Source organism: Callospermophilus lateralis, chromosome 5, assembly GCF_048772815.1.
Source record: "Callospermophilus lateralis isolate mCalLat2 chromosome 5, mCalLat2.hap1, whole genome shotgun sequence".
NCBI classification, from domain to species: Eukaryota; Metazoa; Chordata; class Mammalia; order Rodentia; family Sciuridae; genus Callospermophilus; species Callospermophilus lateralis.
The window spans coordinates 118,472,868-118,489,829 of record NC_135309.1 but is presented as its reverse complement, the minus strand read 5'-3'; the positions used below and the strand labels follow the sequence as shown (position 1 = coordinate 118,489,829).

At 35.3% G+C, this 16,962-nt stretch overlaps 1 protein-coding gene across 1 annotated transcript in view; it reads left to right on the top strand.

Moving 5' to 3' along the window:
* The window catches only part of Zswim6 (zinc finger SWIM-type containing 6), a 185,854-nt gene that overhangs the window by 132,587 nt on the left and 36,305 nt on the right, over positions 1 to 16,962 (top strand). The window contains exon 4 of the mRNA XM_076856119.2: positions 1,199 to 1,349. Coding sequence (XP_076712234.1) covers positions 1,199 to 1,349 — 151 coding nt within the window. The remainder of the gene's footprint in view (positions 1 to 1,198; positions 1,350 to 16,962) is intronic.

The following is a 16,962-nucleotide window of genomic DNA, read 5'->3' as shown; positions in this document are numbered from 1 at the left end:
CTTTGTGGATCATTCAGAGACAGCAAGAGAGTTCTTGAATCTATAGCTCTATTTTCTTTTACGATTGCAAAAAATGTTCCTGAGCGAATGTACACTGTCTTTGTATCCACAGGTTCTGCCTTGGCAGATTCAGCCAACCATAGATTGAAATTGTACCTAGGCCACCATGACGGCTGATGATGGTTGTATCTGTACTGAATATATAAAGATTTTTCTTGTTATTGTTCCCTAAACAGCACAGTCTAAAAATTATTGACATAGTATTTACATTATATTAGGTATTAGGTATTTAGGTTATAAGTAATCTAAAGATGATTTAAAACGAACAGGAAGATATGCATAGGTTATATTCAATACTGTGCCATTTTGTATAAAAAAGCATGAACATTGTCAGAGTTTGGTACTTTTGGAAGGTTCTGAAACCAATTCCTCATAAATACTGAGGGACAACTATATGTGCTGCTCTTTATATTAAAAATTTCAGTAAGAGAATTCATTGAATTTATTAATTTATCTTAAAAACTGAAGGACTTGCATAGCTCTCTGTCAGACTATTTGTCATTTTTGTTCTGGTGTTGTTTTTCTGTAGGCTAGCAAAGATATTCCATTCATCCCCATGAAGCAATGCACTTAGCTAAAAGCTGTTTTGGTGTATTTGTTAGGTTCAGATAGCTATTTCTAGTGCTGGATTTCACTTTCATTGTTTGTCAACGGGTAAATTACCTAGTCACCTATTTTGTTGAAATATAATTTTGAACACAAAATATATTTGGTTAGATACTTTGAAGGGGACCTGGAAAAAAAAGTTCTACCAGACATATGAAACACAGTTAATCATTTACCTTAATCAGATACATAAAGCCCTACCACGATTTTTTTTTTTTTTTTTGAAATTAGAAAGGAAAACTCTTTACCTCATGTGGTTTCTAAAACATTTAGAGTAATTAAAGATCATTTCTCAGAGTAAATTGCAATTTAGGATAGAGATCTGTTTTAATTTACCTTTTTCTTTTTCTTTCTTTCTTTCTTTTTTTTTTTTTTTTTTGCTTAAGAGGGCTGTTGTGAAGGCATCACACATACGAAATACAGAAAAGTTGTTTGGTGGTTTGTCTCTTTCAATTGATGTTTTTTGTTGTTGTTGTTGTTGTTGTTTTTAACCTTTTTCAACCTTTTTCTAAAGATCTGTTTTCCCCACTAGGTACGGGAAATGTTGAAGATGAGGGACTCCAATGGAGCCCGCATGTTGACCTTGATTACAGAGCAGTTCATGGCTGACCCTCGCCTGTCACTTTGGAGGCAACAAGGCACTGCGATGACTGACAAATATAGGCAGCTCTGGGATGAACTGGGTAAATATGTTTCCTAACAAGTTATTATTGAGTTGTGTATGAATAAAGACCACAGTTGAATATTTTGATAACATGGTCATAGTATTTCTGAGACAAAGATGCTCATATATGAACTTTGTACCAGTGCACAATGGTTAAAATAATAGAAAGATTGAGGACTTGGGCTTACATTTGCAGAAAACAGCCTTGGCACAGTTTTGGGGGTGGGGAGTAATTGCTTGATCTCGAGGAAAGTAAGCACAGGAATCTACCTTAAAATATTGGAAAAGTGATACTATTTTAAAAGTTGTTTTGCATTATAGAGCTGGTTTCTAGATTAGGTTTTGTTTCTAGATTAATATTGTACTCCATTTAGTTAAAATTTGGAGTCTTATCTTCCCCTTCTCCCTACATTGGAATTATCAAAAGTGGTTTGAATATTTATTTTATTTTTGGCTGCTATAGAATTAGGTGAACAAACTCTAAAATTTGTTGTTCCATAAATTTCTGGTTGTTAATAGAAATATTGCAGATGTTTGGAAAAATTGAGAAGTCCTATAGTCATATTCATTGAGAGGATACTGTGAATTTGTTGGGGTGAACCTTGTTTCTAAAAGCTCATTGCTAGGGAAATAATGAATGTCTTTCTTTTAAGAAATCTGTGTGACAAATGAATTTTTTTTGAAATTTGTTCTTTTTAGTTATACATGACAGTAGAATGTATTTAGACACATACATACATAGAGTATAACTTCCCATTATTGTGGTAGTACATGATGTGGAGTTACACTGGTCATGTATTTATATATGAACATAGGAAGGTTATGTTCAGTTCATTCTACTATCTTTCCCATTCCCATCCCTCTCCACCCCCACTCACTGCTATCCAATTCCTTGAAACCCCACTACCCCAAAGGGCCTATGTGAGTTAGCATCTGCATATCAAAGAGAACATTTGGCCTTTGGTTTTTGGGATAGGCTTATTTCACTTAGCATGATAGTCTCCACTACAGTTCCATTCATTTACAAGCAAATGCCATAATTTTATTTTTCTTTATGGTTAAGTAATATTTCATTGTGTATATGCATCACATTTTCTTTGTTCATTCATCTGTTGAAGGACACCTAGGTTGCTTCCCTAGTTTAGCTATTGTGAATTGGGCTGTTATAAACATTGATGCAGCTGTGTCACTCTAGTTTGTTGATTTTAAGTTCTTTGGATGTGTACTGAGGAGTAGGATAACTGGGTCAGATGGTGGTTCCATTCCAAGTTTTCCAAGGAATCTCCATACTGCTTTCCAGAGTGGTTGCACAATTTGCAGCCCCACCAGCAATGTATGTGTGTACCATTTCCTCACCTTCACCAACATGTGTTGTTACTTATATTCTTGATAATCGCCATTCTGGCTGGAGTGAGATGAAATCTCGTATAGGTTTGTTGTTGTTGTTGTTGTTGTTGTTGTTTGGTGTGGTGCTGGAGATTGAACCCAGGGCTTTGTGCAGGTGAGGCAAGCACTCTACCAATTGAACTATATCCCCAGCCTCAATATAGTTTTAATTCGCATTTCTCTAATTGCTAATGATGTTGAACATTTTTTCATATATTTGTTGAGCAAATGTATTTTTTCTTTGAAGTGTCTGTTCAATTTCTTTGCCCATTTATTGATTTAGGTCATTTGGGTTTTTCTTTTTCTTTTTCTTTTTTCTTTTTTGGTGTTAGCTTTTTGAGTTCTTTATGTATCCTGGAAATTAATGCTCTGTCTGAGGTGCCAGAGGCAAAGATTTTCTACCATTCTGTAGTTTCTCTGTTCACGATCTTGATTGTTTCCTTTGCTGTGAAGAAGCTTTTCAGTTTGATAACTATCCCATTGATTGATTCTTGATTTTAACTTCTTGCGCTTTAAGAGTCTTGTTGAAGAATACAGTTTGTAAGCTGACATGATGGAGATTTGGGCCTTCTTTTTCTTCTAGTAGGCACAGGGTCTCCAGTCTAATGCCTAAGTCCTTGATCCACTTTGAATTGAGTTTTGTGCATGATGAGAGAGGGGTCTAATTTCACACAAATGAAATTTTGGGCACACTACATCCATGCCTGTGTTAATTTTGTGAGTAGGAAATGCAGGATATGTTTATAGTTTCAGTGAACTTGTCGATCCCAGGTCTAGTCTAGACCAAGAGAAGCTGTTGTCTGTGAAGGTACTGCATGATCATAAATGGAGGGGACTTTGAGATGGACTATTTTACAGATGAGGAAGTCCAGAGAGATTAGGAGATTCCCACAAGATGACATTCTATGATCTATGTCATACAACAAGTTGGTAAAGAATTTGACATTAGTTTTATATACATCTACTGCTTGCCAAATGTTAAATGTTTGTTAATGTTTTTCCCTAGCATTTTAAAAAGTATCTTGTAAGAATTTAATCTTAGTCCTTCTGAAATAATGATAGTATCCTTTCCTCCAGTGAAAATGTATATCAATCTGTAACTATAGTAGATAGTTTCCGTGGTTTGGAATGCTGTTTGCAGGCACATTGTGGTGTTAAAGAATGCAAGTGTAATGCATGGGTCAAACATATATTTATATTTTCATAAAATACTGAATGAGTTACTTTTCCAAGTAAACCCTTTTCAGTTTTGTAACTCTGAAGTACATGTTGAATTGACTAGTTGGTTTATAAAGGTTGAAAGGAGTAGCATTTAAAAACTATAATGAAGGGTATTATTTAAGGAAAAATTATTGGATTACCATTGAGTGAATAAAATTTAGAAATTTTTGGTGCTTAGAAAATGTAAAATGACAACTCATTAGGAAGAAAATACTGTCTGAATATATTGTTTACAATATATTTGCAGTATCTATATGTAATCCATAGTCACATATCGCTTTTTCAAGTTGGTTTTGAAAATTGTGTATCTTGACCCTAAATCAAAGATATTAGTTGTAATTGGGTGGAAGTTTTTACCAGCTGATTCTAGTTATGCCCTGATGGACAACTTCATAATGAAGATCCAGATTGATTTCAGACCAGGATGAAGATCACAAATTCTTGCCCGGAGTTTTTTGTTTTTCTGGGTTTTTTTTTTTTCCTTCTTCTTTTTTTTCTTTCCTTGCACTCAGCGCTCCCACCCCATCTGAAAATCATTACTAGATTGCTGAAGTTCTCCTGTGCACTCCCATAGCAAGCAGAGGTCACTTTCCATTTTAATGGGATCTAAGTTCAGTGAAGAATCCCATGTAGAAATAAAAATGGCTATCACATCTTAATGTTCATTCACCAAAAAATTAACTCAAAGTTCCTTCTGGACTACAAAAGCAAAGGCTTTTGCTTCTTAATAAAATGGGGGAATTTGACTTTGTGCCCCTACACAGGGCTCACATTGCTTCAAGGCTCTGCTTTGGAATTAAATGCTGAGCACTGCCAGATGCCAGACATTGAGAAGAGGCTGAGTTTTGTCGGCAAATGGGATCTGCAAGTTAATTGGTGTTTTCTGCAGGCTTCTGGCTGTGAAATGAAATTGGAAGCCCTTTAGCCACATGGATAATACAGGACCTGAATACAAATGTCACATGTCACCATCAGGACCCACTGTGAGACAATAGTGTTCCCACTCCAACACTGCACCATTACAGATCATTTAAATATGGGGATTACATTTAAACTAAAAGCCCCATTTGCCTTTTACTGCAATTTAAATGTCCTCTTAGCAAAAGCTAAGTGACAAATTAAATGAAAAAAGTGCCCACATTTTTAAAGCTGTAATGCAAAACAACCTTTTATTGCTTCTCATGTGCCACGAATGAATCATTATACTTGTCAACCCTAAACCAAGCCATAATTGGAGCAGCTACTGTTATCAAAGTGGGGCCGCTCTGTGACAGCTTAATAAAGCTGAAACTGTTAAATTAAATCTCAGATGCTTAACTCCTTAGCACCAATGGAATCGATGGGTCCATTTCTGGCAGTGGCCGGTACACTAGGAGGAAAAAAAAAAAAAGATTCCTGACATGCAGACCTTCATCTGATGAAAAGTGTACTAGTGAGATTATCTTCGCCATGTAACTCTGCTTCTTGGCAGAGGGATTGGGGCCTTCAGATTTTTAGCCAAAAGATTACAATTTTTTTTCCATTGGACCAGAAATCTCCTCTCCCCAAGATGCATGACTTTTATGATTATATATAATACATGAAAATTTAATGGTGTTGATATTTCAAAATTAGCTTAAAAATAGCACATTTGTTTTAACTTTTTCCCCCTTTCAGATAACTACATGCAGGCTTAATTTGTGGTAGCCATAGGTCCATTTCTTTCCCTGTCCCTTTGCTAACAAAGGGACTGATTCTTCTCAGTTCTTCTTTTCTAATATCAGTGCCTATGATATTCATTGAGTCTAAGTTAGTTTTTGTGATTTATTCCCTGATTTTTGTAATGTAGTATGAAATAGGTACAGATGCATACTATTAAGATTCTATTCTTCAGTGCATCTCGTTTGCAGATGCATTTATCTTGTACATGTTTTTCAAATATTAATTTTACTTTCTGTACATGACATTCATATTCCCATACATGAGGCAATATTCTCAAGATGAATAATATTGTATCATAACCAGCTATAAGAAAATTTCTGTATTACAGTCTTAAGAAAGAAAGCCCCCTTATAGTGTAGGGGTTGCACATTTGTTAGAGACTGAGGGTTAGAAGAAGCTGTAGAACACACCTCTGCAGTTGCACGCTTTTTTTTTTTTTTTGCACTCTTTATTTAGTGATAATGCATATCTTTCAGAAAACTGATCCCAGAAATAACTCTTTAGATTTCAAAGAACAACCCAGTGATGATTGGTGGCAACATACCTACTGTTAGCCCTAATAGCTGTCTCTTCAGCACACTTAATTACTGTGGGCTCTTTAGGGATGCGGGGATATATTGTAACCTCTCGTCTGCATTGATGGGTCTCTTTCCTTAAATGCCTTCCTAGACTGTAATTTTACTTTGCTTCATAAAACTATAGGTTGTGGCTGCCAATCTATTAAACCCTAATTAAAATGGATGTCATTGGAGGAAACAGTTAAACAAGACTTAATTACAGTTTTGTCACAGAAAAAATTCTTAAATATTGATTTTCAAGTATTATATAATATGGTTTTCTCCAAGTTTCAAAACACTTAACTTTTTACCTGAGCTGAGTCATGTACTATGCTTTCTAGTATGTAAATCCTGTTTGATAGGGAGAGGACAGTGCCACATAAGGCTCTTGCTGTGTTGTTCAGCTCTCCTCACATATTTCATGAGAATAGGATGGTGCTCAGAGTTCTTTTCATACCTTCTTATCTAGGGACCTAGCTCTGTGTGAACTGAAGTAGCCATAGTAAGATGTTTCTTTCTAGTTTGAATTCTGTTGTAAGGTTAGTTTGACCACTTATTATTTAATAACAGCAATCATGTTCCAGGGCACTAGACTGGGGCAGAGACTCAGAGCACTTGGAATCAGGGTGAATCAAACTATATTCATCAGTAGAGAACTCAGCCTGCCCTGAGGCCACACATGTATTGCAAAATACTAAAAATTACCTGTTCCATGGACCCAGAATGTTGTCTCTTCCACTATCCCAAACACAAGTAGTGATTCTCCTACACTCATCCATATCATGCTTGAATAGGTGGAAAACATACAAGTGGCACATTCAAAATTATACTCTTAAGTAATTTGGGAGCATCTTTGTGCACAGCCAGAGGGGGTTAAAAAAGGTTCTATAGGTTTTGCTCTTGAGGTAATTATGGAGAGATGTTTGGAAAATACCGTGTTCCATCTTTAAAAGCAGTAAGTTTAATCCTCCCACCCCACTGTTTTGAACCCCTTAGTTTCTGTGGTGTAAATTCAAACTTGGGCTTGCCATAGTTTAAAGTTGCTGTTGGTTAGTGAATGAGGAGTAACTGTTTCTCTTGAGAACTAGAAAGCAGTCCAAAGTGGTTTGCCATATAAGGAGTTACCTCTTTGCTAGTGCCATGGAGAAAAGAGTGATTCCCAGAACTCCCTTGTAGCAAAAGATGTAAGTACAGATTTAGTAGCTTCCAGATGGCTGGCAATATAGAGTGTAGTCATAATGAGCTACATGTCAGGGATTGCTTGTCATCTACCAGTTTGTCTTCCCCTAGGCACAGGGACAATACAGCTTTACCACTATGTCCCACTGTTGGTGCCTTCTTACCCTACTTTACAGAAGTCTTATTGCGGACTTACTATCAATAGGTAGTAAGCACTTACTGTGACCAGAGGAATAGATGTATTCAACACTTGAGTTTAGTGTTGGTGATGGTACTTAGTAAAGAAGGCCTAGAGAGATGTAAACATAAGGAGACATTGTAAATTAGGACAGTTGTAATGAACTGAGAATATCTTGATAGAGTAATTTTATTACAAATTAGTACAAAGACTTGTACAAACTGAACTAAATGTGGTTTTACAAGATGTCCTTGGAGGTGATTTATAGGAAAGTAATGCTAATACTCCAGAAAGAAGGAATAACGTGAATAAAGATAGGGATGAGCCCAATGGGGAAGGGTATACAGACTTGAGAGTTCATTATCACAAATACTGTCTTTAAGATATTTAATTCAACCTTGTTGTTCATTGTTACTCAAAAGGGGATTAGAGAGACAGAGTAAATAGTCATCACAGGATCTAGATTTTTGTTTTATTCCAGCTACTAGTGGTAATGCAGTTGCCAACACTTAGTTGTCAGTCACTATGCTAAGCGCTTAATTGCATGCATTGTTTTATGTAATTCTTAAAACAACTCTGTGAGGTAGGTACAATTAATTATTATCCCTGATTTTACCAAAAAAAAAAAAAAAAAAAAAAAAAAAACCTGAAGCCAATGAAGGCTGGAAAATTTGCCTAAGGTAGTAGTGACTGAGCTGGGATTTTATTCCAGGTTTCAAAGACTTCAAAAATGCAACACCAAACTAGACATCATCAGATTATCTTAAAGTTTGAGAAAATTGATAAATTGGATAAATTGGAGGTCTGGGGTTGTATGTAGCTCAGTGGTTGAGCGCTTGCCTGGCATGTGTGAGGCACTGGGTTCGATCCTCAGTACCACATAAAAAATAAGATAAAGATATTATGTCCATCTACAACTAAAATAATTTTTTAAATGGATAAATTTGATAACAGTGATAAAATTGAACAGATTCTGTCATGTGCATGTGTGAATGTGCCATAAAGAAACTCACTATTCTGTAAAATTAGTATGTACCAAAATTTTTTTAAAACCACACACAGAAGACCGTTAGAAACCTCTCTGTTAGGTGATTTTTTTTGCACAGAGCAGAAGCAAAATGAAGCTCACCTAGATAAGCCTGAAAAAGCTGCCTGGCCTCTCTGCCAACACATGGTACCACCATTCTGGTCTTGGTAGTGGGCTTACTTTACCTAGTCCAGCTTAGTTACCCAACTGCACTCATGTACAGATACTCTCTAACTTCAGATTCGTGGAGAAAATAATACATTGATGAAGTATAGCCAAATACATGCCATTGAGAGTTGTATTACATGTTAACTTATCATAAATATAGATAATACACGCTACAGATAGAATCCAGTGAAGTTTTGATCTACTTTTCTAATACTTTTTGATAAGTACCTGGAGCTGATCTTTAGCTCATTTTCTTTATTCCTAGCCCTAATAAAAATAACAGAGTTGCCACCACTTGCGGCTCCCAAGCAGTCTATAGCTCTACTGACTCCTGCACATGGGCTGGTGTTTTGTGGAATGGGGTATGTTCTGCAGTCTTAGTTTTTGTTTTTCCCTTCATTATTCAGAGCTCTCTCTATATCCAGGGCCTTTGTCAATTGTGTTGCTTAGGAGGTTTTCCTTCCCTCCAGCACTATTCTCAAAGCTGTCTGCTGCTGGATCCTCATTACGGTGCTTGGTTTTGTTCTCTGTTCAAACCTACTGCTCTCTGTCTCTTAAAACTAAGATCTCTGTATTATTGGGTCAGAGGCCTCTGGATTCTGCCCTTCTCTGGAGTTAGGAAGAGGAGGCTTTTCCTCTGCTTCTTCTTTTTTTTTTTAATTTTAATTTTATTAGTTGCACATGACAATACAATGATCTTGCATATTATACATTTGAATCAAATGGGGTATAATTTCTCATTTTTTCTGAGTGTACAGGTTGCAGAATCACATTGGTTATACAGACACGTATACATAGTGTCTATTTTATTCTGCTACCCTTCCTATCCTTACATAGACAGAATAATTTTAATGTGGGTCAGAAATTGGCTAAAAGGGAGAATGTATAGTCTCTACCCTGAGCACACCTATGATAAATACTTCCTGTAAAATGCAGTCCACTGTCCTTTTGACTGCAGATGTTAGGGTTTAATTGTCCATTCAGTACCATGGATGGGGAAGAATGGAAATAAAGAGAAAAAAAAATTAGATATGTATTAATAGAAAATAGTAGATGATTAGGGTTAAAGGAGCTCTTTATAGGTCATTTGATTCTATTACCTAGCCAACTAGAGAATCTTGGAGGGGGTGATGCTCATTGTCTAATTATTTAGGTGTACAGTTAGATAATTTGTAACAAATTTGGGTAATTTAGATAATTAGACATGAAGATCTCCCCACTATGTGTTTTCATGAAACTATTCTAAACATAGACCATGGAGATTTGGTTAGGAACTAAGATGCCTGTGGTCCATTGTAGTACACCTTAGTGTTAACCTGCATGTGTAATGTGCCAATAATATTTATACCAAGAGTGGTTTCCAGTTACTTTATTTTATGTTATCTTTCTATCTCTAACATTGAGTCCATTTGTAGCAGCTCATATTGGTGGTTAAGTGGATCTCAAATTGGTGTAATGTGTCCCTTTTTCCTCAGAATTTCTACAAAGTTCTTTTACTGCTTTTTCCACTTCCTAAGAGTTAGTACTGTATTTTTCCTTAAGAAACGGCTACCAAAGGAAATCTGACTGGAAAAGTCTCCTTTTACCTTGTTACATGCTAGGCTTTCCATGAAAATTTTTCTCTTCTGTCTTTCTTTTTGTGTGTGTGTGGTGCTGGTGAATGAACCCAGGCCCTTGTGCATTTGTACAGTGCAAGCACGGTACCAACTGAGCTATATCCCCAGCCCATGAATGTTTTTCTGAAACAAAGGATTCTGAGATTAAAAATGCATGCTTCATAATCACTATCTTGAATAGACTTTTAAATAGTCAGTCTTCTTGAAGGTTTAGCAAAGAATGACTCTTAATTTACATAAATAACTTTCTCATATGTTGAGGGCCACAGCCGAGTTGGGATAACGCATGGTATTTACTTTAGGGCAAGGCAGAATGCTTAAGGATTTGCAAACAAGTGAAAGTTTGTAAGGCTGCTATAAGCTTGTCTGATAATTACATCATATTGTTTCAGTGTTTTGTTTAAAAATTTCAAAATCAAAATAAGAAGAGGAATTTCTGGTGTAAATACTGGTGCCTTCTGACATTAACTCTCTTGAGTGAGTTTATAACTGGTCTTAGGGCTATTTTCTCAGAATTTGACCTGGTGACAAAGCACCCAGAAGTAGTGATATAGTGGTCGGAAATGTGGCTGACTCACTCAACTCTGTGTGTTTTCTGTTGCAAAGATAGCTTTTGAAATAGAAAGCCAAATCTCTGTGATTTTGATCTATAACCAGCTGGACCTTGTTGACTCTAGGTCGTGCTTTCCTGCCCCTTTTGTTCTGGGAGGCAGTAGTAAATTTCAAACTTTCTCCAGCAAACCTAGAAGAGAGTGTGAGAAGCATTTATAAAGTAGGGCTCAGACAGAGATCTTGAACTGGCTTAGATTGGAAAGCACAGTCTTTGTGGATGAGCAAGAATAGAGAGGTTAAGTGGGAGGACCCCAGATAGGGCACTTAGGTAAAATATGTAAGTTTGGTACTCAGAGAAAATCCCATGGGTCAGAATACTTTAAAAATGCTGCCAGAAACTGCCCTCCAACATACCTTAGAAAAAAAGGTGATGTTTCCAGCAACCTGTTCTTCCAAACAAATTGATCACACACAGAAAATGTTCTTTGTTAACATGTAGACCAAGTTACATGAGATTTTTTTTTTTGAAGCCATTAAATCATCCACTGTAGTCCATAATCTTATTGTCAGATGTTTTCTTTATTGGGACATTGAAACTGATTTTTATAGCTATCCTTTTTTATCCCTATATTATTATCCATTTGATCATCTCACCACCTTTCCCCCTTCCCTTCCACTAATGAGAACATTGAAAGTCACACACTTTTCTAAAACATTATCTTTCTTAATAAAGGTGAAAAACTGCCTGGCATGTAGTTGGTGCTCAATAAATATTTGTGAATTTAAAAAATGAATGAATAATTGAAGTGTAATGCTAGATCCCTGATTGGAAATATTAAGAAGTGTGAGTATTTTCCATAGTAAACCATAGTTGAAAGGCACTAATCTTTACTGTGTCCTCAATTTTTCTCTTTTCCTGCTCCTTTGCTTATCCTTTGCTTTATTATGTGCAGACTATTCAAGGGTGCCTGTGTGTGTGAACACACACATACATGCATACTGAAATACAAACAGTTTAGAGTACAGAAGGGCACTGATTCCCCTTTGCTATCAATGCTGCAGGTAATCTATTGCATTAATCAGCCAGCCAGTGGGAAATGCATGGGGAGTGATTATACTATCATACACAATACAATCAGCATGAAGCACTTGTCAAGACCAATACATCAAAGTTTAATTCAGTAATAGAATGAATTAGAGCAAAATGAAACAAACTGTTCTCCAAGAAACCCAACACTCATCATAGGTTCTTTCTGAACTCCACAGAAAAGTCAGTGGCTGAAGAAATTATTTTTATGAAAAAAATTTTAGTTCCAATCCAACAGAATACTGCAAGAATCCATTTTTGTTGGGATTCTCATGCAAATAGAGTATTAGTGTGTTTAGTTGACCATCCATGCTGTGGAATAATCAGTGTTGGTAAATTTTATTATTATTTTTTAGCAGGGCTCTTGATGTCTTTTGTCCTAAACCAGTTCTCTCTAGCAAATGAAAATCTTTTTACCAATGACTCAGGGAATTGCTTAGGTGAAAATATGGATTGTGTACCATTGAGTGCTTTTCAAGAGGTAAATTAACAAGAACCTAGTGTTTACAGAATAAATAAATGAAAAATAAAAAGCAGTTGAAATAAGATTATATAATGTTTTAGAACATTTAGAGGAGTGTTCTAATAAATTTCATGTATTAGAATGAAATATCACTGTTACAAGACCCTATTACATATCAGTCGAGTCTTTTCAGAAACAGATTTACATAGACTTGGAGTCATCACTGTTGGATGAACCATGAACTGTTCATAAAGGTAACTTAGTTAAGTAGCCAGTGTAGAATATGTGAAAAATGTTCTCGTAGGTTGCTGCAGTTTGCATTCCTTCACCTTACCACCTATTGACTGTCAAAAAATTCATCTGCCTTTGTGCCTCTCCTCTTCTCTATGATTTTTTTTTCTGTCTTTCTTTCCTTTTCTCTCTTACTCCATTGAAGAAGGATTGGAGAAACTGACTTTTGTGATCTCCTATAGAACCAGGCTTCTAATGGGGTCAAGCTGTTTTTGATGAATCTTGCATATTGACCCTATGGCACTGACAAATGGGATGGGAAGACTCTAAGTACCACAGGTTTTTCTGAAAGAAACATTATCCTGGATACTAGTTAACTGCTTTGGAATATCTATGATTTATTTTCTGTCTTGCCAACAAACAAACAAAAAAATATATATAATTATTTTACTTTAGAATTTTCTCAGAACCTGGTTAAGTGATTTAGCTGAGAATTTAACCTTGCTTAACCTGAGTGAAATAAAACTCTCTTATAGGATTCCTGTGGTTTTATTTGGAAGTTTTTCCAGAACTATTTTAGTAAATTAAAAATTAGCATGTCAAATTTAAAGAATGTTTTTACCAATTAAATTTATTTTCCAAACATAAGGTGACTGACATTAAGACTGCATTGTATTAAGAAACAGTACTGTAATAATTAGGGTCACCGTTCTAGTGTGGTCTGACCCAAGAAATTTTGTGACTATAGTTTGGATAGCACAACTAATTATGCCAGTGATCTCCTATTTGTGACTGCAATTAGGCATTTCAGGGCTCCTAAATAAGTATAATTAGTTAATTGGATCATGAATGAAATTCTAGATTATTATGATAGCCTCTAAGAACAAAAATAAATACAATAAATATTATGAATTGTTTTATAACTGTTGAACCCTTGGAAATACCAAAGTAATTGTTGTACTTTGCCTGCTATTACTTCATAAAAATATGCATGGTATAAAAAAGTATAAATTAAACTTTCCATATAATAGCCTTCATTTTCTGCATTTGTAACAAAGAAAAGTGGAACAACAGACCTTTCTTATTCTCCCCTTTAAAGAATATGCTTTTGGTTTTTCCTGCTCCTTTGTCTCTCACTAACCCCATTCTCTTCTCCAGTGTCATTGTCCTGTGCTTCCTCCAGTAGCATTCTACACTTAGTTATCTTCCTGAAAAACATTTATAAACACTTTCAAGGGTTTCATTTATAGAGAATGTGTAGTTTTTGATTGATCTATTTATACCCCCTCCCCAGGGGGAAAAAAAAAAGCACTCCATAAAAATGTGTAGCTCATATTTGACAGTAAAAACAACATCAAAACAAAACAAAAAACAAACCCAGGAAGGAGAGGGAACTTAAAATAAACAAGTTGTATTGACCGGGAATGGTAACAATAGACAGAATGGCCAGCTGATTTATTCAGTTACAAATCATCATGTTCTACCCAGCAATATATTCTACCAGGCAAAAAGCATACTCGGTCACATCTGCATGCATTATCCCAGAAATGCTGACGTGGACTTAACTCTAGCAGAGCTGATCATAATGTTTTCAGAGAAAACGGATTTATTCTGACTTGAATAATTAATCTTGAATCATAAGTTAAGCTTTTGATTGTTTATCTGCCATTTTATTCTGCAGTGGAATTACTTATTTGCTGTGCCTATCAGTCTTGAAAAATGAAGTTTTCTTTAGTGTAATTAGGCTCTTTTTTAGAGGAACCTGTGTTAAATTTTATTTTATTAGGGCTTCTGGTTATACATAGTAGTTGGGTTCTTCCCTATAAACTTATACATGCATAGAAGTAGATTTCAGTTCATGATCCCCTCTTAATTTTGTGTTGGATGTACTTTTCCTACACATGGGAGAGACATGTTTTAAGTACATAAGTATATGTGGTTAAACTCTGGGGGTTATTAGCTATACATTTTAAGGATACTTCATAATTTTAGATAATAATATACTACTTGTATTATATTGCTGAAAGAGGAGTGAGATGATTCTGACAAGTCATTAATCTTAGAATTCATATATGCGTGCTCCATATACCTAACTTATAAAGAACTTTAAGACCCACACGTAAGCTGGAAAGAAGGCTGAACACCATAGTATTTACGAATATTGATTTGGGGAGAACATGAGCCTTGGACCAGATCCTGGCTTCTTGCTTTAATAGCAGTATAACCTTTCTGCTTTTCTCTGAATCTGAGTTTTCTTATCTACAAGATAGAGCCTTTTGTTTGTTTTTGTGAGGGTGAAATGTGATAATGTATGTAAAATATTTAGCACAGGGTTAATGTGAGGTAAAGATTCAATAAATGACAACACTTATTGTTAAGTAAATAAGTGTAGATGCCATTCACTTTTAGAAATGTTAGCTGAATTAGGTGGAGGAATCTTTGTACCCTAAAGATAGACATTGAAAAGCTTTAAATATAGAATCCAATTAGAAATCCAACATGTATAACTTGATATTATTAGAATTTACCTTGAAGGGATAAAAATTAGCATATAAAACAGCACTTAATATTGCATTGTGTGTTGGGATACCTTTTATATTGTTAAGTTTTTATAATAACTTTTATTCTTGCTTGTCTTAACAGCTCTTCTCATCTGTTGATTAGTTTACTTGAATTTGATTATTTTAGCTTAACACACACATTCATTTATGGCACATTTGAGCAGAATAATTCTTTATTCTGGGTGTCTGTCCTATGTACTGTAAGATGTTGAGCAACATCTCTGGGCCTTACACACTGTCATTAACATCCTTTTGCTGTTGGCAACCAAAATTACACCAAATGTAACCAAATATCCTCTGGAGGGGAGAGTCACCCCTAATTGAGAGCCATTTCTCTACAGAATCAGACCGTGTTTTAGAGAAAGGAAAAATAACAAGAAAGGCTTGTTAAAGAGACTCAAGTGATGAACTGTTGAATATGTTATATTTACATGTATTCTGTATCTTAGCCTTCCCACTTCAGAGCTTATGGAATCAAAATTTTTTTCTAGTTGGAAATATGAAACAGTGAGTTTGTGAGGTAGGGAGAAATGGTGTAATAATTTTACAAAATGGTGTAATAATTCAATAAGTGTAGAGTTAATTCCTGTTGCCCACATTTGCTAAGCGTGTGGTGTGATTCTCATCCAGTGACACTCTGCAATTGGTGGAATGCGAAAGTAACCAAAAAAAGTAACCAAAGCCTTTCAAGATGATTTGTATTCTGCTTAGGTAAGAGTCTACCCACATTTTCGGTTTGTTCAGATCTAAGGTGTGAACAGGTGTATGACCACTAAGTGGATTATTAGGACCATTTACCTTAGGTAAGAGGTGTTTGATTTTCTTCAGAGTCTTGCCTTCCTAGTTTTGGTTTACTTTACCTCATGTTATAGTGTTTTTTTGTTTTGTTGTTGTTGTTATTATTATTATTATTATTATTATTATTGCTAAAATCATTGAGTGCAGATTAGGTGGAGTAGTGTAAAGGAAAAGAAAAAGCATGCTGGGGTAGAGAATAGGTAGAGCTGAAATGTGCCATGGGTAATTCTGAAAAACTGTGTGACTCACACACCTGTGATAGGATAATGGCTGTTGTATACTTTGAAGTGTTGAAACTAAGAAAGCAGTTAAAAAGTATTGAATTTGTTTTCATTGTAATTCATAGCAGGCAAGGAAGCCTTCTTTGTGAAAATAGGACCATGTCTTCTAAGTGCTGAGGATTTTGACCTCTCACCAAGTTCTCTGTACTATTTTTGGCTGAATTCTTAAAAGGGTTAATATTTTAGAGGACTAGCAGAATGATGTGTTTAATCATTATAGAGCTTTATTTTTAAAGCTACAAATATTTCAGGCATGTAGAGGGAAAGGAGATAAATGCTCAAAGTGGGATTCTGAATTAATGAAATTTGGAGAATGACTTACTCAGTTTGGTTAATTTGGTTATTAAGACTAATTACAGCTTTTGTAGTGATGATTGTGAATATAAAAGACCATATCTATTATGGCTCTGAACTTGAATCTAACATTAAGAACATCCTTTCAGGATGAAACCTCTGTTTAGGGAGGTGAGCAAGAAAAGAATATTACAGTTAGGTTAATAAAGGCTTGGCTTTTTAAAAATTTTTCTTATTCTACAAAATGAAAATTTTCTAATTAGATAACAGTGTAAACATGGAAATCTAAAATGAATTTTATGTGTTTCCTTTTTCTCAGAGTCATAGAAATC